The 23103-nt window shown below is 49.4% G+C and overlaps 1 protein-coding gene and 1 non-coding gene across 3 annotated transcripts in view; both read left to right on the forward strand.

The window, feature by feature from the left end:
- Positions 1 to 23103, forward strand: part of CAD (carbamoyl-phosphate synthetase 2, aspartate transcarbamylase, and dihydroorotase) — a 57938-nt gene that overhangs the window by 24232 nt on the left and 10603 nt on the right. For both annotated transcript variants that reach the window (XM_015415130.1, XM_015415131.1), the window contains 19 exons: positions 352 to 485; positions 1351 to 1463; positions 1575 to 1828; positions 3271 to 3517; positions 6261 to 6359; positions 7917 to 8141; positions 9176 to 9358; positions 10739 to 10957; positions 11292 to 11459; positions 11608 to 11790; positions 14170 to 14274; positions 16483 to 16734; positions 17457 to 17538; positions 19415 to 19581; positions 20098 to 20262; positions 20543 to 20674; positions 21513 to 21714; positions 21954 to 22144; positions 23072 to 23103. The exon at positions 23072 to 23103 is cut by the window's right edge and continues 97 nt beyond it. In XM_015415130.1, coding sequence (XP_015270616.1) covers positions 352 to 485; positions 1351 to 1463; positions 1575 to 1828; positions 3271 to 3517; positions 6261 to 6359; positions 7917 to 8141; positions 9176 to 9358; positions 10739 to 10957; positions 11292 to 11459; positions 11608 to 11790; positions 14170 to 14274; positions 16483 to 16734; positions 17457 to 17538; positions 19415 to 19581; positions 20098 to 20262; positions 20543 to 20674; positions 21513 to 21714; positions 21954 to 22144; positions 23072 to 23103 — 3153 coding nt within the window. The remainder of the gene's footprint in view (positions 1 to 351; positions 486 to 1350; positions 1464 to 1574; positions 1829 to 3270; positions 3518 to 6260; positions 6360 to 7916; positions 8142 to 9175; positions 9359 to 10738; positions 10958 to 11291; positions 11460 to 11607; positions 11791 to 14169; positions 14275 to 16482; positions 16735 to 17456; positions 17539 to 19414; positions 19582 to 20097; positions 20263 to 20542; positions 20675 to 21512; positions 21715 to 21953; positions 22145 to 23071) is intronic.
- TRNAD-GUC lies at positions 881 to 952 on the forward strand. The gene has a single exon. It is a non-coding gene; the product is annotated as a tRNA-Asp (tRNA).

Below are 23103 nucleotides of genomic sequence, written 5' to 3' on the forward strand. Positions count from 1 at the left end.
TCCTTTTCCACCCAGCCAGCCACAAGAGTGCACTTCAAGAGCTCCTTGGGGAATTACTTGACAACCCCCCCATACACACACACTGCAAAAATATTGATATCAAAGCCCTATTTTAAAAATAATTCTGTGAAAGGAGAAGGTGAACTTGGCAGAAGCTCTTTCCTAGCCGGGCTTTCCCCATGTGTGAATTTTCCAGCATTGGGGTGGGGTGAAGTCATAGAAGTTTGGTGCTGTTATTTCTTTCTGGCTGTTGTAACCCCCTCATTGACTCACAGAATGGGGCATGTCATGACCTTGTTGCCTTCATTTCCATCCTGCTCTGGGCCGACCTTTGTCGCTTCTCTCCTCCAGGAATTCTGTCACCAACTCCACCACGGCATGTTTTGAGCCCAGCCTGGACTACTGTGTCGTCAAGATCCCACGTTGGGACCTCAGCAAGTTTCTGCGTGTCAGCACCAAGATTGGCAGTTCCATGAAGAGTGTGGGTGAGTGGTGGGGGAACACTCTGTGGGTAGTGGGGTCCTGAAGCTGAGAGGAACAGGCCTCTTCCCAGAATGCTGATCACCTACGCTTGGGTGTTCCATTGGTGTTGCTGTTTGTTGCTTGAGTCACTTGCTTCTGTTTCCCCCCTCTTCCTGGTTGACTTTTCCAATTAATCTGTTTGGCATCTGTGTCTTTATGGTGTCAGGGCAGGTCTGTTTATGTGGTTCTGATGTCAGAATCTGTGGCCAAAGAGAATCCTACCTCATGCGTTGAAACATGTTCCCCCGTGTCTCTTCCCCCTCTGGCTTTGTACTGAACATTTAGTCTAATAAAGAATACTGGAGAATTTGAAAGCCTGCACTCATTGTTTTGTAACAGTTTGGTCCTCAGAAATGGAGGGGTTGTGGCTCAGTGGTAGAGCATCTGCTCGTCATGCAGAAGGTCCCAGGTTCAATCCCAGGCATCTCCAGGTAAAACGACCAGGCAGTCGGTGATGTGAAAGATCTCAGCCTGAGAGCTGGAGAGCCTCTGCCAGTCTGAGTAGTCAATACTGACCTTGATAAACCAAGTGTTTGGTTCAGTATAAGGCAGCTTCAGGTGTGTATTACATGACCAACTTGCCAGGATACATCTCATTAATAGGGTTTGAAGTGTCTCTAACCTAAGGGGTAAATGATCTTTCCATCCCCATATCTTGATGCCATACAGTAACTATGGCCACATACAATAAAACGATTCCGATTCTGACTGACTTGCAGTTGAAATAATTTTTCTGCAGATCAGAGCTCCAGTGGTTTCAACAAAAGGCACGATCAGTTTGGTATTAACAGAAAAGTTTCACTTCCACCCACTATTCTCTTCTGACAGGGGAGGTTATGGCCATTGGAAGGAGCTTTGAGGAGGCCTTCCAGAAAGCTCTGCGCATGGTGGACGAGAACTGTCTAGGGTTTGACCACACTGTGAAACCAGTCTCTGACATGGTAGGCTTTCCACTGGAAGCGAAGGTGGGGTGGACACCTAAAGCATTTTCGTGAACTTGAGAACAAGCACTCAAGGCTGTGTCCTGCCACCTTCTCCCACCACCACCACAGGAACTGGAGACTCCTACTGACAAGCGGATTTTTGTGCTGGCAGCTGCCTTGCGGGCGGGCTACTCCATCGAGCGCCTCTATGAGCTCACCAAGATCGACCGCTGGTTCCTGCACAAGATGAAGAACATCACTGACCACGCCCTGTGCCTGGAGTCATATCGCCAGGCTGAGCCAGGCGCCATGCCAGCTGCGGTGCTCAAGCTAGCCAAGCAGCTGGGCTTTTCGGACAAGCAGGTGGCTCAGGCTGTCCTCAGGTACTTGCAAGATCGTGGAGCTGAAAGCAGCCCCAAGAATCTGTGTCATTCATAAACCTTTTCCAAAGCAGAGAGACACCGGGCCAGCTCCCTCCCTCCATGCCAGATGGCAGTGACATTGCCTGCTGGGGGAAGGATTGGGGAGGGGGAAAGAGAGAATCTATAGAAAGAGATATGGACCCTCAATGTGAAAAAACTGTAGGCTTTATTGCGCTGATGAGCTAGTGTGGTGTAGCAGTTAGTTTGGTGTAGTGGTTAAGTGCGTGAACTCTAATCTGAGAGAACCGGGTTTGATTCCCCACTCCTCCACTTGCAGCTGCTGGATGACCTTGGGCAAGCCATAAGTCTGTCAGAGGTGTTCTTGAAAAGAGCAGTTTCTGTCAGAGCGCTTTCTGCCCCACCTGCCTCACAGGGTGTCTGTTGTGCGGAGGGGAAGGGAAAGGAGTTGTAAGTCGCTCTAAGACTCCGAGTGAAGGGCGGGGTATAAATCCAATCTCTTCTCTTCTTCTCTTCTTCTTAGAGTAGGTGTCCCCGACGTGGTGCCCGTGGGCACTTTAGCACCTTTCTTGGTGCCCATCATGTGTTTCCAGAAAGTGGAGGAGGCTTGCCCAGCAGGCCTTCTGATTTGCCACTGAAGATCTGATTGGCTATGCAGATTAAAATAACACTGTTTCAGTGGCAGCTGCCACCACACTGTTTTATTTTCCCTCACCCCTCTTTCCCAATGTATTTTTAATTAACCCTCTTCTCCCCTTCACTTGGGCTTCCTCTGTGAGTGTGTCTCCGCCTCCTGTGGTAGCCATTTTGTGGTTGCACCCATTACTCTGTGTCAGATTTCTGAAGGTGCCCACAGACTCAAAAAGGTTGGGGATCCCTGGGTGAGAATGTCAGATAGGACTGGAGAAGCCCAGGCTTGAATCCCCACTTTGCCACAGAAGCTTGCTGGCTGATATTGGGCCTAGTTACATCCTCTCAGCCTAACCTCACTTGCAAGGTAGTTGTTTTGAGGATAAAACAGAGGCAGGGAGAACAATATTGTGTTGCAAGCTGGTTACAGCCCCATTGAGGATCAAAGTAAGATATAAATACACAAATAAGTAAGGGATTAGACTCTGCTTCCCACTGTGACCTGCTCTTATTCATTTTTTTATCCTTCCCTTTCTTCCAAGCAGGTCGGGACAGCTTACATTTTTCTCCCCTCCTCTGTTTCATCCTCCTAACAAACCTCCCTGTGAGGTATGTTAGGCTGAGGGAGAGTGACTGGCCCAAGATCATTCAGTGAGCTTCCACGGTAGAGTAAGGTTTTGAACCTGCATCTCCCGGACCCTAGTCCAGCACTCTAACCACTATACCAATCTGGCTGTACTGATGCAGTGCATTCTGGGTGAGCAGAAACCCACCCTGCTCTTATCTGTCTACCTCCCTCCGTCCCTCCCTTGCAGTACAGAATTAGCTGTGAGGAAGATGCGGCATGACCTGAAGATCCTGCCCGTGGTGAAGCAGATTGACACGGTAGCAGCCGAGTGGCCAGCCCAGACCAACTACCTCTACCTCAGCTACAATGGGACTGAACACGACCTGACCTTCCGTGAGCCTCACGTCATGGTCATCGGCTCTGGCGTCTACCGCATCGGCAGTAGTGTAGAGTTTGACTGGTGTGCTGTTGGATGTATCCAAGAGCTGCGCAAGGTGAGAACTTGCATTCCTGTTCCCAGTGGGCATCCTGAGGCCCACCTTGAGGCAGTTAAACATCTAGACACCCAAGTCTCCCAATTCCCTCCATCATTCTTTGGGTCTCACAATATTGTCTGCTCATCTCCATGTCCCAGCTAGTGAGGAATGTTGTGCTACTGCACATGGATGAGTTAATGGGTGCCTGACACCTGGGCACCCTCATACACTGACTGCTCAAGGCAGGCAGTGGTTCCCTGAAGTAGCAGGTTGAGGTGGCTGGCCTAGTCCCCCCCTCAGCTTTATTGACAATGCCTTGGAAGGGAGGGACTTGCTCTTAAAAATGTGGTGAAAGCCAGACTGGAGAGTGCGTTACCCAGATGGCCCAGAGGTATGTATACTTTGACCAAAGGAGCATCTTCCTTTTAAGGGGCCAGACGCCTGTCCACACCTGTGCTGAGGGCAAATATGATCGAGACCATATTGGTTGTGTCTACCGGGATCCAAGATTTTATCTGATGCCTCAGAAGGGTGTGCAGATTCTTAGAATAAACAGACATTGGTTTAAATTTAAGGATTTATTAAGAAAAAGAATTATAGCAAATTGAATACAGAGTTTGAAGCATATGCACACATACATTCTAAATAGATACAATACATAGAGCACAAACAAGCCAGACATCCAATTCCAAATTTGAATCAACCTGGTTTCCAATATTTTCATATCTTGCGACTCATGATATACTACCTTCAAACTCACATTATCACAAATGGTTAACACTGTAAAACATTACTATGAGAATCTCTTTTGGAAAATGACAGTATACTTAGTCCTTACTTCTCTAACTCACCAGGTCAATAACCCCACGACTAATAGAGGATCTTTCTGTTGAAACGTTAAGTTTTACAATAAATTTTGACTTAGTTTTACAATATTGTATACTGAGACGCAGGGCTATTTTTGGGCAGGAACACACAGGAACGGAGTTCCAGCTGGCTCCCAAGTTGGCCACACCCAGCAGGAACTCATTAGCATAATAGGCCACACCCAACAGCAGAAACTCATTAGGATTGGCTACATTAGGGGTGTGTGGCCTAACATGCAAAGAAGTTCCTGCTACAAAAAAAGGCCCTGGGTTTTGACAACAAACAAGGTAAACAGAATAACAAGCAAAAGGTGGGTGTGGCTGGATAACCACACTTCTGGTAACATGTGGGTGTGGCCTAATGTGCTAATGAGCTGTGCTGTCATGGGTGTGGCCCAATATGCTAATGAGTTCCTGCTGTTGGATGTGGCCTATTATGCTCATGAGTTCCTGCTGGGCTTTTTCTACAAAAAGAGCCCTGCTGAGACGCATTTATTATGTTGATGTATCTTTGTTAATGGCACTAGATGGTTACTACTTTTTTTGACCAAAAAAACCCATTCTAAATAGATCTTAGACAAAGCCTAACTTCTAGTAAGTTGTAACCTAAACAAATAGTACTGATTTAAAGAGAGACGAAAGAGAAGTGAGTAGGCTTGCCAAACCACGGCGGGGGATCCATGCGTCGTCGCAGGATCGCTGCCGCGGGGGACAGCAATCCGCGCTGCACCGGCGTCGCCAGGATGTGATGCTACGCGTCGCCCTGGCAACGGGGCTGTTTGGAGTCCCGTTGCCAGGGCAACACGTAGCATCACATCCTGGCGACGCCGGTGCAGCGCGGTTTGCTGTCCCCCTGCGGCAGCGATCCTGCGACGACGCATGGATCCCCTGCCACGGTTTGGCAAGGCTAGAAGTGAGGGCAGGGAGAAGGAGGGAGAAAGATATACTAGCCTATCCCAAGACTCCTTAGTGAATTCTGATAGAGTTTATCAGAGGAAGGAGACAGCAGCACGAGAGAAGGTGAGGTGGAGGAACTGAGCACTGCATTGGGATAACAGGACCAATGCAAAGCCACACACACCTTCCCCCAAGATGCGTTTTCACCCAGGAGATTGTAGCCAGTAGCTGGAGCCCACTATTGAGATGGGACCCAACAGCTGGAACACAAAAGCCGGGATTCTTCAGGCTGACTTTATACTGCAGAAGTGTGAAGACAGAGGGAGGCATAGGATGCTTCTCAAAGCAGATTGGGTGAGAGTCAGATGTTTCAAACCTCATTGGTAGACTAGGAAGGAGAATGAGGGGGAAACTGGGGATATCGATTACTTCTTTGATGAAGTGTATAGCCGAAACAGTATAACAAACTTAGATTATAGGATCACCATTTGTTTGGATTGAATTCCAGGGGAAAAACATAGTGAAGGAAATAAATATATCGAAATCAGAGACTAATGAGTTGATGTGTCCTTCCTAACTGATGGACAGATCTGGTTAGGGTTTTTTTGGAATGCTGAATGTAATTAACTGAGACACTGTTATTACCTTTGAATTGGGGGGTGGGAGCGTGAGCTCACTCAGTTGCCTTTTCCCAGGCATGGAAGTAATAGCATTACATCCTCTCTCTGGTGTGATTTGCTGTGCAGTGTGTCTCTTCTACCCCAGATTAGAGAAGTACACTGCAATCTTCTATTCCAAACTTTGGCAGAGTCCAGATTAAGAAATAAAACAAAAAGGATGCATAGCCCTTCTGGAGGATTGGTGAAGGGATCACAGCTAAATGCATGTGTGTGCTGATTTGAAAGCCTGCTCTTGGGGGTGGGAAGCATGAATTCCAAAAGAAGTTCCAGGCACCTGAATGTTTTTCCTTCTCTCTTCCCCCCCCCTCCCCACCACAGATGGGCTACAAGACCATCATGGTGAACTACAACCCTGAGACGGTGAGCACAGACTACGACATGTGTGACCGTCTCTACTTCGACGAGATCTCCTTTGAGGTGGGTCCTGCATATTTGTGTTCTGGGGGCCTGGTGGGGGGCTCTCGGGAGTGGGGTGTAACAACGACTGTTCTAGTCCGGGGTGGGGTGGGGAACAGTGGTTATTCTGTAAAGGTAAAGGCTCCCTTGCTCGAAAGCCAGTCAAATCCGACTCTAGGGTTGCAGTGCTCATCTCCGTTTCAAAGCCGAAGAGCAAGCGCTGTCCGAAGACACTTCCGTGGTCATGTGGCCGGCATTAATTTTAAAAGCCCCTCCCCCCATAGTTGTAGAATTCCAGGGGAGGCAGTGTGCCAGTGTAGTGGGGGAGAGTCAGTGTGGCCTAGTGGTTAAGAGTGGTGGACTCTAATCTGGAGAACCGGGTCTGATGGTCCACTCCTCCAGAGGACGCCTGCTAGGTGGACTTGGGCCAGTTGCAGCTCTCTCAGGGCTCTCTGAGCCCCACCTACCTCACAAGGTGCCTGTTGTGGGGAGAGGAAGGGAATGTGATTGTAAGCCACTTTGAGACTCCTTGGTGTAGAGAAAAGCGGGGTATAAAAACCCAACTGTTCTTCTTACAGGTGAGAAGTCGCTTTACTTTTGTTTTCAGCACTTTGCCCCTTAACCTATAGAATACCTCTGCCTAGTTTCCAGCTGTAGTTTGGGGTCCCTGTCAGTGTGTCATGTTAGAGCCTCTGCTGTGGCAGGACCTCTAGGATATGGGAGACCCATGTTTGAATCCCCACTCTGCCATGATGGTAGTCTTGGGTGATGCTGGGTCAGTTGAATTGTCTTCGCCTAACCTACCTCATAGGGCAGTTGAGAGGATAAAAAGGAAGAGGGGGAAATGATGATGTAAGCAGCTTTCAGTCTCCATTGTGGAGAAAAGTAAGGTAGAAATATCTAAATAAATAAAAAGGTGAGGTTTCCTCCCTCCTGATTCTTTCTGTCCTTTCCATATAGAAAGCACCAATCTAAGATGCCTTCTGAAGTCCTCTAATAAATATCCTGGATTTTCCTTTACAAAAGACCAGAGTTGAGGGGAGGACTCCTTGGCATTATGTGAAATTCCTTTTAATACCCACTGTGTGTTGTTGTTGGCTATACTAGTAAGAACTGCATCAGCATGGTATAGTTGTTAAGAGTGTGGGACTGAGATCTGGGAGACCCAGGTTTGAATCGCCACTCTGCCATGGGTGCTTTCTGGGTGGCCTTGTGCCAAATCAGTCTTCTCTCAGCCTAACCCTGTCTCACACGTTTGTTGTGAAGATAACATGGAGTAGAGTTGTAACCCACTTTGTGTATCCATTGGGGGGGGGCATAAATAGACAGTCTAGTAGCCCTGCTGATGACATTGGACTAAATTTGTGTAATCAAATTGGATTGGTTATTTCTCATGAAGGTACTTTTGTTTGCAGCAAATGCACAAATATGGATTTATGTCTTTGCTACTGCATGGCTGGCTTTTGGAGCTGACTCGGGGTTCTGCTAGGCTGCCCCTGGTTTCAGCCACATGAAGCATTCACTTGTTCTTACCTCATTCTGTTTTTCTCCCTTCCCCCCCCATCTTGCTCGTGACAGGTGGTGATGGATATCTATGAGCTAGAGAACCCCGAGGGTGTGATCCTGTCCATGGGAGGGCAGCTCCCCAATAACATTGCCATGGCGCTGCACCGGCAGCAGTGCAGAATCCTGGGCACCTCCCCTGAGGCTATTGACTCTGCCGAAAACCGGTTCAAGTTTTCTCGCCTTCTGGATACCATCAACATCAGTCAGCCCCTCTGGAAGGAGCTGTCGGACATGGAGGTAAAAAACCCACAGCAAGTGCGCTGCAACTTCTAGCAGGTTTGCAGGACAGAGGTAGACAATGGGTCTCCTTTAATGACTCTCAGGAATTGGCATGACCCTTCACGCCATTGTCCCTACTGTGACATTGGCAGGAATGGGGTAAGCTGACATCTTTCTACCTGGGGGGGGTCTGGAGTGAGTGTGAGAGAACTAGGATCCAAGCAAGACTCACTCTTTGCCACTTTCTTATGAATGATACAAAATGGCTATAGGGATGATGGGAACTGATTGCCTGAAGTTGTGGGATGTTTGCTTTTGCATGCCTTGTTGAGCTGCATATGAATTTAGGTGAGGGGCCTGGGCTGCTTCTACATGGAGATGATTCTCAGTGTAGCTCTCATTGTTGCTACAAATGCCAGAGGCGTCTCTGGCCCTTTTGGTTGCAGAGATAAGGAGAAATGTGCAGCCATTGCATTTCCCCTTAGAACTCTGCAACCAGAAGGACTAGAGGCTTGCTGTTTCTTAAAATGCAAATTGGGAACTAGTACATATAGCTATTATTGATTAAAAAAGAAAAAGTCTAGAAGAAATGGATGAGTTATGCATATGGGGAAATCACTGGCTCCCGAACTAAGGAAAATAGTGCCAGTGTGGGTAGGACCTGAAAAATGTGCACTTTTCCATCCATATGGTGCCCAAAGGGGCTTTAACTGTGATGTTCCTAAAAGTATTGTACCAAACCAAGTCTGGGAAGGAGTGTGAGAAATCACAGAAGCAGAACGAATAGAGAACGACGTCACTTGAATGCTCCTGAAAACAGCACTGCTTTAAGGAAGCCAAGATGGAGCAGAACATCCATGTGGAAACAGCCAAAGATGCCCTCAGAGGCTTCCCTATAGTAAAAAGAGTTTGGGAGTCCCTGTTTTTTGCCTGAAAATGGAAATAGAAACTGTGACAGAGGATGTGCTGAAGTTGGCGGGTGTGTGTGTGTGTGTCTCACTTCAAGTACCCTCATCACCATCTAGTGACATCCATGCATGTCTGTCCTGCAGTCGGCCAAACAGTTCTGCTGCAAGGTGGGATATCCCTGTGTGGTGCGCCCCTCCTATGTTCTCAGTGGTGCTGCCATGAACGTGGCCTACTCAGACAGTGATCTAGAGAGGTTCCTCAACAACGCCGTTGCCGTCTCCAAGGAGCAGCCGGTTGTCATCTCCAAGTTCATCCAGGAAGCCAAGGTGAGCGGGGTTGTTGAGGCAGGTGTGATGTCACCAACAGCCTGTTGCAGGGATGCTTGTAGCTTTGCTCGGTTTGTGAAACAGCAGATGGGCTTGAACCAAGATAACTTTTGAATTATGGACCACCAGAGAAACAGGAGATTTGCTTGACCTGCAAGTAGTTCTTCTCCTCCAAGGAAGAGGCACTGGGAAACCCCAGTTAAGCAAACAGGTTTATTTAGGAGGGTTAAAGTAAAAGGTCTTGAACTAAGACAGTGGGAAGCAAAAGAGTAAGAATAAATGGATATTGCTGTTTCCCTTGCAACATGGAAGCAAACTTGGCCTTGCTTTCATATTCCCCTTTTGAGGGTGGTTTTTACTAGTCTTAACAGAGAACTTCAAATTCAGGTTGCAGAAGCAAATGGAGATATTTACCTTTGTTCTAAACTCTGGAGCATGGCTGACTGTCCTTCTTGTGGGGCTGCCACTTAGATGCTCCCATCCATACGTGGCATCTGGAGAGAAGTGAGAGAATGCAGAGTTTAGTGGCATGGAAAGTGGGGAGAGGGGTTGATAAAAGCTACGTGTCTCCTGAAGTATTGGAAGAGTTCCTAACGCAGCCTGCCAAGGTGCATTTGGGGCTTACCAACACATGCCCTCTCTCAGTATTTGACCGTAGGCCTTGCATCTTGCAGGGAACAAGCCCTTAGAAAGCTCCTCTTTTAAAACCCTCTGTCTGAGCGGTGGCTCAAGTGGTTAAGACGCTGAACTGCAGGCTGTGGAAGGTCCGTAGTTCAGCAGTTCGAGCCCCGAGTTGCCACATGCCGGAGTGAGCTCCCGTCTCTAGTTCCAGCTCCTGCCAACCTAGCAGTTCGAAAGCAAGAAATTGCAAGTAGATAAATAGGTACCACTGCGGTGGGAAGGTAACAGCGTTCCGTGCGCCTTGGTGCTTAGTCATGCCGGCCACATGACCACGGGGACGTCTTCGGCTTTGAAACGGAGATGAGCACCGCAACCCTAGAGTCGGACTCGACTGGCTTTCAAGCAAGGGAAACCTTTACCTGAGGGACATGGGGCAGATGGGTATGGGGTGTGGTGCATTACAGGGAGGAATGGTGGGGCAAAGTGATCATGTTCATGTGTTGCGGGAAGGCAAGCGCTTCAAGGGGCAGGCGGGCATTCTGCTCCCACCTTCAGTCCCTCAGATATGGCTGCTGATTTGTAGAGTATGCAGTTCATTCTTTGTAAGCATAGATCCAGTGAAGTTGGGTGGCTGGATGGTTTGGATCAGTCTCTGCACCTACATCCCCTGCCTCTATTTAACATGGATGCTGAGTCTAAGGGCGGAAGGGTCTGTGAGTTCTGCAGTATGTTGACACTTCTGTTGCTTTTGCTCAACAGGAGATTGATGTCGATGCTGTAGCCTGTGACGGGGTGGTGGTGGCCATTGCCATCTCTGAGCACGTAGAGAATGCGGGCGTGCACTCGGGAGATGCCACGCTGGTGACTCCACCACAGGACATCACACCTAAGACTCTGGAGCGGATCAAGGCCATCGTGCATGCCATTGGGCAGGAGCTGCAGGTTACGGGGCCTTTCAACCTACAGCTCATCGCCAAGGTAACTGAAATAGGGCAAAGAGAATAGGAGAGCCGCTATTGAGGCAGATGGGGATGTGGGTTCGAATCCCTGCTCAGTTACAGGCTTGCCAGTTGGACTTGGGCACCATCTTTGTGGCTGCCCCAGTAGCCCACTGATGAAATGGCAGGAATAGTGAACCACCTCACAGTGTTGTTTTGGATAAAGGTTAGTAAAAGTGCTACGTTTTTAGTGTTGGTGGTTGGCCTCTGACCATGATGGGGAATCTCCTATGTTTTCCTGGTCAGTAACAGCAAGGAGGGCACTGGTCAGTTCTGGATGTGATCAGACAACTGTGTTCTTCTCTGCTCTCCAGCATGACCAGCTGAAGGTGATAGAGTGCAACGTGCGGGTATCCCGGTCCTTCCCCTTTGTTTCCAAGACGCTGGGTGTTGACCTAGTGGCTCTTGCCACCCAAGTGATTGTAGGAGAGGAGGTGGAGCCCGTTGGACTCATGGCAGGCACCGGCATTGTTGGTGTCAAGGTGAGTGGCCGAGGTGGAGGTGTGGTTGTTCTGGTAATAATCCGCCAGGAGGGGACAAAATCTAACGTTTCCTCTTCCTTGGAACTTCTTCAGCTTTTCTCTCTCCATAGGAAGACTCTTATCTCCTTATCTCTGCCTTCCCACTCAGGTTCCCCAGTTCTCGTTCTCACGCCTGGCAGGTGCCGACGTTGTGCTGGGTGTGGAGATGACCAGCACAGGCGAGGTGGCTTGCTTTGGCGAGAACCGCTGTGAGGCCTACCTCAAAGCCATGCTGAGCACTGGCTTCAAGATCCCCAAGAAGAACATCCTGCTGACTATCGGTAGCTACAAGGTGAGCAGAAAAAGAAGGAAGAGCCACTGTTGGCTGTGTGCGGAACCCACGGGTGCTGATGTCTTACAGTTGCTTCCGTCCCTGTTGTTTAGTGCTTAAATATACCCCCATGAAACATCACCATTTTTCCCCTTTTCCACCACTAAATTTATCTCTCCCTTATATATAATTGAATAAGACGCAGAGTCACGCAGCGGAGAGAAAATGCGCACCAACAGTGTTTCGACGGCTGAACTGTCCATCAAAGGCTTCCCCAGCTTCCATTGGCCATGTCGCCTAAGTCCCACCTCAGATGCAGTGTTTGGAAGCTTGCGCTGTCCGTTAGAAGCTTCCCCAGCTTCCATTGGCCGTGTCACCCAGCTGCAGCTCAAGGCTGCTGCCCTGCCATTGGCTCGGAGGCGGGAGCCGAGCGCTGCGTCTTGAGCGCAGGGTGGCAATGCGCCCCACGCCACGGCCCGATTTTCCTCCCCCACTTGCCCCACTTTGCCAACCCGCCCGGGAAGCTGGACAGACGGAGGACACTTTCTTACGCCCCCCCACCCGCCCTGCTTCTCTTGCCCACCTGGGAAGCTGGATGGACGGGAGGATCTTCTGCGGCCCCTCCTGCCTCCCCCCCTTCTCCCTTCCTTTCTTTCTCTCCCCCTCCTTTATCTCTCTCTCTCCCCTCCACTTTCTCTCTCTCTCTCTCTCTCTCTCTCTCTCTCTCTCTCTCTCTGTTTTGTTCTCCTTCCTTCCTTCCTCTCTCTCTCTCTTCCTTTCTTTGCCCAGCTTTCTTTCCCCACCCACCCACTCTACCTGTCTAGGGGTCCGTTGTCTCCGCCCACAACGAGATTTGCTCCCTAGTTATTTATAAGGTTGTAATAGAAAAGCTGCCTAGACCTGGACGGCCCAGGCTAGCCACAACCTCGTCAGATCTCAGAAACTAAGCTATGGCCCCGGTCACACGGGCCGGATATCGCGCGCGGGGGGGGGGTGTGGCTAATTGCCCCGGTTTAGTTTGATTCACGATTACGCGATCAGACGCGCCGGCGGCACACCACAGGTCCTTCCCTCGGCGCTGGCGGGTAAATGAGGGACCGGAGGGGGATGCTGTGCGCCGGCGCGATCATGCCACAGGCGTCTGGAGGCAGCCCGTGGTAAACGTTTACTAGTAACTTGGAGGTACTAGTTTTTTAACGCGCATTGTCGGCGGTAAGCCACGGGTGCGCTCCACTTCCCAGATGTTTGGGTGTGATCGTGTCCGGATAATCTGCCCACCTTCCGTGCCTCTCCCGCGGCAACTTTGCCGTGTGACCGGTGCCAGAGGTGACCTTTGTTAATGCTTGGATGGGAGGCCACCAAGGAATTCCAGGGTTGCTACAGAGAGGCAGGCAATGGCAAACCACCTCTGTTTGTCTCTTGCCTTGGAAACCCTGCGGGGTCCCCATAAGTCAGTTGTACCTTGATGGCACTTTACAAAGGCAGTAGAAAAGCTTGAGTGTCAGATGCCACTCTTTGCAATGGCTTCCAGTTGAGTGTCCCATTTTATCTCTTGGCCAGCTAGTGTTCCTCCCAATGCGTGTGTCCTACCTCACCTCCTTCCTTCGGCTTCCACCCCTTTTCCAGGGGTTTCTCAATTACCCTTAAAAAAAATTCCCCCCGGCACTTCAAGTTTCTCTGCTTGCAGCTTCTCCACCCATTGATCAGAGTGAGGATTCCATGGCATCATATTTTAAAGGACATTTCTTTATAAAGGTGCCACAAATTGACTTGGATTGCAGACACCTGAGAGAACACACTTGAGATTTAAACAAGCCCTGATAATTTGTGGGAAATTGGAGAGGAGGCTCTAAGTCCATTTCGTATGGGTTTGATGGGTATTGCCTTTGGCATCTGAAGGCAAATGGCTTTTTCACACACCTTAAGGATAAAGCACTGTCCTCCTGCCATTAATGAAGCTTTAATCTGTGTTTTCCAAAAGTTCGTTCTTTCTTTCTTTCTTTCTTTCTTTCTTTCTCTCTTTCTCTCTCTCTCTTTTTTCTTTCTCTCTTTCTCTCTTTTCTCTCTTTTCTCTCTCTCTCTCTCTCTCTCTCTCTCTCTCTCTCTCTCTCTCTCTGCCCACCCACCCTCTCTGTCTCTTTCTTTCTTTTCATTTAGGTGTGTGAAACCTTCAGAAGCCAAAGTGGGCATATAGTATGTGTGAAATGGACCCAGGCTTGAGGACAGGATGGGGTGAGGTGAAATGAAGGGTCATGAGTGGATCGTGAGGGAAGGAACCCCACTCTCACAGAAAGGGGTAACTTAGGATCAGGGGCGCCCTGCAGTGGATTCACTGAAAGCAAGTGCAACCTCTGAAATGGAAGGGTTGTTCCATATCTTCCCCCTTGGCATCTCTTTCAGAACAAGAGTGAGCTCCTTCCCACGGTGCGCACCTTGGAGAGTCTGGGCTACAACCTGTATGCCAGCCTGGGCACTGCTGACTTCTATACAGAGCATGGCATCAAGGTGGGTATAGATGGGCAGGCAGGGTCCTGTACTAGGGAGGCTTTGGTAGTGTCTCCATCTATGCAGTGAAGTTTAGGGAAGTTCGTGTCAGACATCGTGGCTGCTTTTAGTCAGTCATAGTTTTGGAAAAGCCAGAGGCAATGGCAGGGCAACTGTGAGAACGTTACTTCATTTATTAAGGAATTTCTTATCATTGTTTTTCTCCCCAGTGCGGGAGACCCAAAGCAATATGTTGTCGAAGGCTTTCACGGCCGGAGTTCATTAGTTGCTGTAGATTTTCCAGGATGTGTGGCCATGGTTTTGGCATTGTAGAACCTGACGTTTCACCAGTAACTGCGACTGGCATCCTCAGTGGTATAAATCACAGAAAGATGGAATACTCTCTGTGTCAAGGTGAGAAGAAAATGGTAGGCAGTAAATTTATATCTACTCCAGAAGGTGGGTAGGGCTGAGTCATTGTCTTGTAGGGAACTCCTGCAAGACAATGACTCAGCCCTACCCACCTTCTGGAGTAGATATAAATTTACTGCCTACCATTTTCTTCTCACCTTGACACACAGAATATTCCATCTTTCTGTGATTTATACCACTGAGGATGCCAGTCGCAGTTACTGGTGAAACGTCAGGTTCTACAATGCCAAAACCATGGCCACACATCCTGGAAAATCTACAGCAACTAATGAACTCCGGCCGTGAAACCACTGAGGATGCCAGATTACTGGCGAAACGTCAGGTTCTACAATGCCAAGACCATGGCCACACATCCCGGAAAATCTACAGCAACTAAACACTCAAAGCAGCTTACAGAAAATACCAGCGTAATTTAAACAAATGAACGATTTGGATCAAAGAAAATGTAAATAAAAAACATCCCCAGGTGTGGGCTGGGAATCCACTAGGGTGGTCCGTCAAGGCTGTGAACTAGCTGTGAACCAGGATGTATGTGATGTATATACTTTTTACATTTCATTGTTCTACAGTTTTGCAATCCAGTGGCATTGCTGTTTTGTTCTGTATACACTATCCTGGCTTTCTTTGCATTGTTTTCTGTAATCTGCCTTCAGTTCTGGTGAGAAAGACAGACTGAAGGAAGAAAAGAAATAGATTGCCAAGGGTTCATACATCTGGCCACATGCAGGCTTTAAATATCTGCAGCAAGAGGGAAGCAAAAACTTGGTCTAGATCTTCAACTGCTGGCAGCCATCTTCCCACAATTTCCCTCCCTTGCAGAAAGAGAGATTCAGGCATAAGAGAGGGAATGAAAATGGTTTTCAAAGCCATTGGTAGAAGGAGCTCAGACCAGTTTGGAAGGAGTTGGACCGGCAGGTGGAATACTCCTGTGAACAGCAAGGAGAAGAGGGATTCATCCCTCTCCTTGCCAGCAGCAAGCCATATCCCCCTTCCCCTTGGCCCCCTTTGCTTCAGCCACCCTCTGTCTTAGGTGAGGAATGATCCCCCCCGTCAAACTTACCTTACACTTCCTTCACAGTAATCCATCTGCAAATAATCCATGTGTGCAGTACAGGAAAAACTTTGTGTGGGGGAGGGGAGACACGAAGCACACGGACCAAAATGGTTCTCCCACTTACAGCTGTGTTTGCCAATTGCCAGGCTCTCAAGATACTGTGCCTGCTCTGCTGACCCTGGGGATTTGAGTCAATAGGGGTCCACAGTTTGGGGTCTTAAATGAGATTGAAACAGAAGTAGTGTGATGTAAAGCTGGACCAGTGTGGCCTGTACCCCAGCCCGCTACCTGGCAGACTTCACCCAAATGGCTTCTGAATGTAATGAGGAAAACAGGAAAAGAACAGTAACTTTAATTTAATCCTAAGGACAGGGGAATAATTTGGTTCAGAAAAGATGATAAAAACTACTTACAGATGTAGCATGGTCTTGCTGGGCCCATTCATTTATAAGGTTACAGTTGATAATTTAGGAGGTTAGAGAGCAATTAGAGGCCAAGTTTGTATCTTTGAGGTGAATATTGGCCTCCCCTCAACCTCAGGATTCCCACAGTTTAAATGTGAGCTCCCCTCAGAAACCACAATCTTTCACTAGTTTCCCTCAGAAATTGGGGCTTCAAAAAGCTACAGTCTCTTCCTCAGGCTAGCCCTGCTTTATCACAAAAGACAGGTTCTAAGACTTTCAAAGCGGCACCCAGTGTGTTGGGTGTAACTTTTCCCCTGAAGGCCTTTTCTCTTGGGGTAGGTGAAGGCTGTGGACTGGCACTTCGAGGAAGCCGACGGCAGCGAGATACCAGGCAAGGACACACAGCAGCGCAGCATTTTGGACTACTTGGCCGAGAATCACTTTGACTTGGTAATCAACCTGTCCATGCGCAACTCGGGTGGGCGCCGGCTCTCCTCCTTCGTCACCAAGGGATACCGCACCCGACGCCTGGCTATCGACTATTCTGTGCCCCTCATCATTGATATCAAGTGCACCAAGCTCTTTGTCGAGGTAGGGGAGATGACCAAAGGAGGGGAGGGAGAAAAGGGACTGTAAAGGATCTCCTTTGCTCAGCCTGGATTTCCTAGGCAGATGGGCCTTGGCTCAGTGGTAGAGCATCGGCTTAGCATGCAGAAGGCCCCAGGTTCAATCTCTGGCATCTCTAGTTAAAAGGATCAGGTAAGGTGATATAAAAGAGCTTGAAACCCTGGAGATTCGCTGCCAGTCGCAGTAGATAATACTGACCTTAGATGAAAGATTAGTATAAGCAGGGGTCATTTCGTAGAAAAAGAGGTGCAGGAGCTCATTAGCATAACTTATTTGCATATGCCACACCCCCTGACATCACTGGAAGTGTGTCAGAAGGCAACACCCACCGCTCAGGCTCCACTGGACTGTTTTGGATTGCTAGCTATTGGGGGGGGGGGGGGGGCAGATCTGCCTTCCAAGAGCGGGAGAGCTCGTATCTGAATAAAACTTGGTCTTAAAGGTGCCACTGGACCATTTTGGACTGGGGGGCCGGGGGTGCTCTGCAACTTACCTGGCTGCTTCTTGCTCTGACTGAGGGCTGCTGGGAGCAAGGGGTGGGGCTTGTTGCATGTGCCCGCCCCCTGGGCTCTTTACTGCCGGAGCTCCGCTCCTGTGCACTCCTGCAGGAAATGACCCCTGAGTATAAGGCATCTTCATATGTGGTTCTGCCTGTGAGATTTGAATCCTTTCCCCATTCCGCACAGGCATTGGGCCAGATTGGGGGCCCTCCTCCACTGAAGATGCATGTGGACTGCATGACTTCACAGAAGCTCATCCGCCTGCCAGGTAGGTCCAAAGTTGGTGTGGCCTGGAGCTTTTGTGTGGGGAGAGTTTACTCAGGGGAGAGTGAATGACAGTGTCCTTATCCAAGAACACCATGTCCAGCATCTTCCAAGTCTTGGTACTGGAGCACCTCAAGCTGTGTTTAGGGTCCAGTGAGATGGGAATTGACTTCAGTACCATTTGTGGGCCCAGAGTGGACTCTGCAGCCCTGCAGCAGATGTGGGTGGGCCATGTCTTCACCACCTGGGCTGCACGCTCCCTCCCGGAACCTTTCTCCTGTTGTTCTTAGTAGCTGCCTCTTTGGGCTCCTGCCAACCCTGCCTCAGTTCCTCAGGGTCTACAACGGATGGACTTTGGTTCTCTGAGCATCTGGGGTCTGCACTTGTTGCCAAGGAACAAGTTGGGCTTCACTGATGCCCGAAGAAGAGGGCTATCCAGAGACAGCATAGTCCAGCCCCCTTAAGTTTTCCTCAGGATGCCAAGTGCTCCTCATAGCACCCACATTTTTTTTTAGTTATTTCAAAATAAAACTCAGAGCATCAACGCAGCAGTGCTGGCCGCAGAGTCCTTTGGGTGGTTGTCAATGTTCCCTCTGAGCTGTGGAGTCTTGTGAGCAAAAATTCTCCTTTGTGAGCTACTGGCATTAAAGTTGTGAGCAAGTGATTTGGCTACTGTATAAATTAGTTTGCTCTGGAGCCATCCTTCCTGAGCTAAGATAGAAATCTGTGAGCTAGAGGCTAAAAAACTGTGAGCTAGCTCACACTAACTCAGCTTAGAGGGAATATTGGTGGTTGTACTCTTTCAGAAAGGCTTAATTCTGCTTGATGGGTACGAGACTCAGTTCTCATTGGAACAGACCTGGCTTTCTGAAAGTTGTTGTGCACACATACTGTACAGGTCAAACCAAGGTTATCACAGCCTGTCTACTTAACAGGAAACCACACCTCTTCTGGCTCCCTGACAAGTGTGCTGTACAGTGCATACATAATATGTACAAACATGAGAGCCAGCAGGGTCTAGTGCTTAGAGTGTTGTTAGGATCTAGATCAAAACGGGTAGCCCTGTTAGTCTGTCTGTAGCAGTAGAGCAAGAGCAAGAGTCCAATAGCAACGTAAAGACCTACAAAATATGTGGCAGGGTATTAGCTTTTGTGAGTCACTGCTCACTTCTTCAGATACGTGAAGTATATCTGAAGGTATTTGAAGAAGTGAGCAGTGACTCATGAAAGCTTATACCGTGTCACACATTGTGTTAGGATCTGGGGGACCCAGGTTTGAATCCTTGCTCTGCCATATGGAAGCTTGCTGGGTGATCTTGGGCCAGTCGCATGCTCTCAACTGCTCTACCCTGGGGGGAACTGGGTTTGATTCTCCACTCCTCCACATGAAGCTTGCTGGGTGACCTTGGGCTAGTTACAGTTCTCTCAGAACTCTTTTCAGCCCCACCTGCCTCACAAAGTGACTGTTGTGGGGAGAGGAAGGGAAGGTGATTGTAAGCTGCTTTGAGATTCCTTAGGGCAGAGAAAAGTGGGTTATAAAGAGCAACTCTTCTTGTCTTCTGCCTCACAGGGTTGTCGTGAGGATAAATTGGCTAGAGGGACAATGTTATAAGGCAGCTAGGGTCCCCCACTAGAGGAGAAAAGTGGGGTATAAATGAAGTAAAATAAAATGAACTTGTTTTCCTTGAAGTGTGAATGTTACATTTGAGGTTTACTCTTAAATGCCTTAAGAGTACACCTTTAAAAAATCTATATAAGAGGCCCTGGAGTGCCTTTTATCCTACAGTTCTACACCTGCCACAGTGGACCACAGGAGGAATAGGAAGGGAGGACCATTCTCTCTGCCCAACCTTCAGGACCCTTGTTGTGTTCCTCTTCCAGGACTGATCGATGTCCACGTGCATCTGCGTGAGCCAGGGGCTTCCCACAAAGAGGACTTTGGCTCTGGCACAGCTGCTGCCCTGGCCGGAGGCATCACCATGGTGTGTGCCATGCCCAACACCACTCCTGCTGTCATTGATGCTGGATCCTTTGCCCTGGTGCAGAAGGTAACTGATGGCCAGGCTTATGAAGGGAGACAGGGCAGTGGATCATGGCAGAACAGATGGTACTTTTCAAGAGGGCATGCACATTGTAGCCAGTGGAGAATTGGCATGTATGAGGAAGACCCTTGGTCTGAATTAGGCAGGGGTTTAGGTGGTGTGAAGTGGCTACATCAAAATGCAAAGTCCACGCATGGTATAGTGGTTGCAGTGTCAGACTAGGATCTGGGAGACCCAGGTTCGAATCCCCACTCTGCCATGGAAGCTGGTTGGGTGACTTTGGGACCGTTTCTCTCTCAGCTTAACCTACCTCATAAGGGTGTGGGGTGTGTGTGTGTGTGTGTAAGTATAAAATGGAGGAAGTGGGAAGAATGATGTTGTAGGCGGCTCAGAGTCCCTAATGGGAGGAGAGCAGAGTACAAATAAATAATTTGAAAGAGGGCTATTTTACTGAAGGGGATCAACCCTGAGAGCAGCAGATTTGACTTTGGTATCCTGCTGACTGACCGTTTCTTTCCCCAGTTGGCAGAGGCAGGGGCCCGCTGTGATTTCGCCCTGTATGTGGGAGCCTCTTCCGACAATGCCAGCTCTCTGGGGCCTGTGGCCGGGCTCGCTGCTGGCCTTAAGATGTATCTGAACGACACCTTCTCTGACCTCAAGATGGATAATGTTTCTTTGTGGATGGAGGTGGGTCTGTGGCAAGGAACGTGTGCCGGTGTGGGTTTTGCACTGCCCCTTTCCTTTCTTCCTGAATCCTGATGTGGGGCCTTCAGGGCCCATCCATTGGGGCAGCTGGAGAGGGAAGTCCAATGCGACAATCTTGTGTTTGCTTCAGCCGGTGTCACCCCCTATGTCTCCTATGGCCCCTTCTTTTCTTCTGGCCTCCCCCCCCCCAGTGACATTAATCCATGTTTGGCTTCTTTTTCTGCTCTTCTGTTCTCCCCCCACCCACCCCCAACCCTTTCAGCATTTTGAAAAATGGCCCAAACACCTTCCGATTGTGGCACACGCTGAGAAACAAACAGTGGCTGCCATCCTGATGGTAGCCCAGCTGTACCAGCGCCCTGTCCATATCTGCCATGTGGCCCGCAAGGAGGAGGTGAGTGGCTTTGGGGTGGGTGGGGAGGGATTTTTAAAAAAAAATGGTTGAGGGGTCTTTGATCTAGTGCGGCAGGGAAGGGGGATTCTTGTGCTGAAATCCCAGTGGCTGGCCTTGGAAAGAATCCTCCCTTCCCGCTTGGGCAGGGGCTGCGTTTCAGGGGCGCGGCATTTGCTTTGTGTGAAGAAGGTCTCAGGTTCAGTCTCCAGTATCTCCAGTTAACAGGGGCAGGGAGCAGATGATGTGAAAGACCTCTACCCTGGAGAATTGTTGGTAGTCACAACAGACAGTGCTAATTATGATAGACCCGTGATCTCACTCAGTATAAGGTAGCTTCATGCATGCATGAATCTTGTCATAGAATCATAGAGTTGGAAGGGACCTCCAGGGTCATGTAGTCCAACTCCCTGCACAATGTAGGAAATTCACAACTACCTCCCCCTCCACACCTACAGTGACCCCTGTTCCATGCCCAGAAGATGAGAAAAAACCTCCAGGATCCCTGGCCAAACTGGCCTGGAGAAAAATTGCTGCCTGACCCCAAAGTGGTGATCAGCATTTCCCTGGGTGTGCATTTCCCGTGTGCTTTCTCTGTTCCTCCACCTATACAAGCAGAACAGGACTTGCTGACCCATGAATGAGATCAGGCTTGCAGTGCATTTTATTCATTTGTTTTTCTGTTTATTTTTACTTCATTTGCTTGAGCGAAGCTCTACAGAAATGACCCATAACAAAAATACCCAAAGGCAGGATCAAGGTTGATCCTTGTGTGCGCATAATGTGCACGGAGGAATAGCAAGTCTTTACGTGGACCTCCACCTTTGCTTTTCTTCCATAGATCTTGATCATCAAGGCAGCAAAGCAAAAGGGCATTGAGGTGACGTGCGAGGTGGCGCCTCACCACCTCTTCCTGTGCCAGGAGGACCTGGGGCGCATTGGGGAAGGCCGAGGTCAGGTACGGCCTATGCTGGGCACCCGCGAGGACATGGAAGCACTCTGGGACAACCTGGACACCATTGACTGTTTTGCCACAGACCATGGTAACGTGTGGGGCTGGGCTAGGGTCAAAGAGCAGTTGGGATGTCTTTCTGTCCTCTTTGGGCTTCAGTGGGCACTAGTGAATTGCTGGGCCTTTCATGTTGTAGGGTTTTACTCTGTGTGTTCATGCATGCATGTGTCCAGGGCTGCATTGTGGCATAAAGGGCCTATCATAGCAAAGGAGGGAAGAGGAGCTGTAATGAGGCCTTCTTCTCTGCCATGTGTCTCTTCTCCCTTTTAGCTCCACACACACTGGAGGAGAAGCTTGGGAAGGACCCTCCTCCTGGCTTTCCAGGACTGGAGACGATGCTGCCCCTCCTGCTGACGGCTGTTTCTGAGGGACGCCTCACTGTGGAAGATATTGTCAAGCGCCTCTATGAGAACCCCCGACGCATCTTTGGACTGCCTGTGCAGGAGGACACCTACATTGAGGTATATGGCCTGGGTAGGCCTGAGGCCTACATTGAGGTATATGGCCTGGGTAGGCCTGAGGCCTACATTGAGGTATATGGCCTGGGTTGGCCTGAGGCCTACATTGAGGTATATGGCCTGGGTTGGCCTGAGGCCTTATGGACAGGGAGCAGGACTTACACATCAGGAGCAGTCTTACAGCCGCAGCATGGCTGACTTCCTTCCCTTGCACTACTGTTGTTGCCTGAACATCCAGAAGACCCTCCTGCTATTGGGCCTGTCATGGCTTAGGTGGGGTGTCACCTGATGCTGCCACCACTCTGGATTTAGGTTCCCTTGAGAAGGCCCAGAGCACCCTCCAAAGACCTTCTGACCTCTCTTTTGGCCGAATAGGCGTGAGGACCAGGCACAGTGAACAATGCAAATAGTTTATTTTATAAGAGGTCAAACAAATAAGGTGCAGAATTATAACAGTAAGTGGGTGAAAAGAAAAGAAATCAAATGCCCTAATGCGTCTAAATATATACTGTTCCTTCCTAGCTCACTATCTGCAGTGGCCTTAAACTACTTACCCTTCCCTCAGGATGAGGGTCTCTTCCCTGCAGCAGCCTTCCTTCTGGCTCTGCCCTCTGGGAAGAAGAACAGCTTTTTCTGCTGCTCCAGATCTTTTATTCCAAGCCCTCCTCTTTTCCTATTGGTCAATTTTGGCTCCAAAACCTCTCAGGGGCTTCTGGGAGTTGTAGGTCCAGCCTTACCTACTGCTAGCCAGGCTCCCTGGGCCTAGTAGGCCTCTGGTGGCACAGCCCAGATCATGACAGGGCCACATGCTAAAGAGCATAGCTATGCTCTGCAGTTGCATGAGCTCCTCAGTGGAGTTCTGGTAGCCCACACCTGCCCTGGCATCCTTGCCAGTGTCGCAGTTCTTAATTAAACTGTTCCTCCTGGCAGGTGGATCTGGAACAGGAGTGGCTGGGGGCCCC

Source organism: Gekko japonicus, unplaced genomic scaffold (genome assembly GCF_001447785.1).
Source record: "Gekko japonicus isolate JY-2015 unplaced genomic scaffold, Gekko_japonicus_V1.1 scaffold63, whole genome shotgun sequence".
Taxonomy (NCBI): Eukaryota; Metazoa; Chordata; class Lepidosauria; order Squamata; family Gekkonidae; genus Gekko; species Gekko japonicus.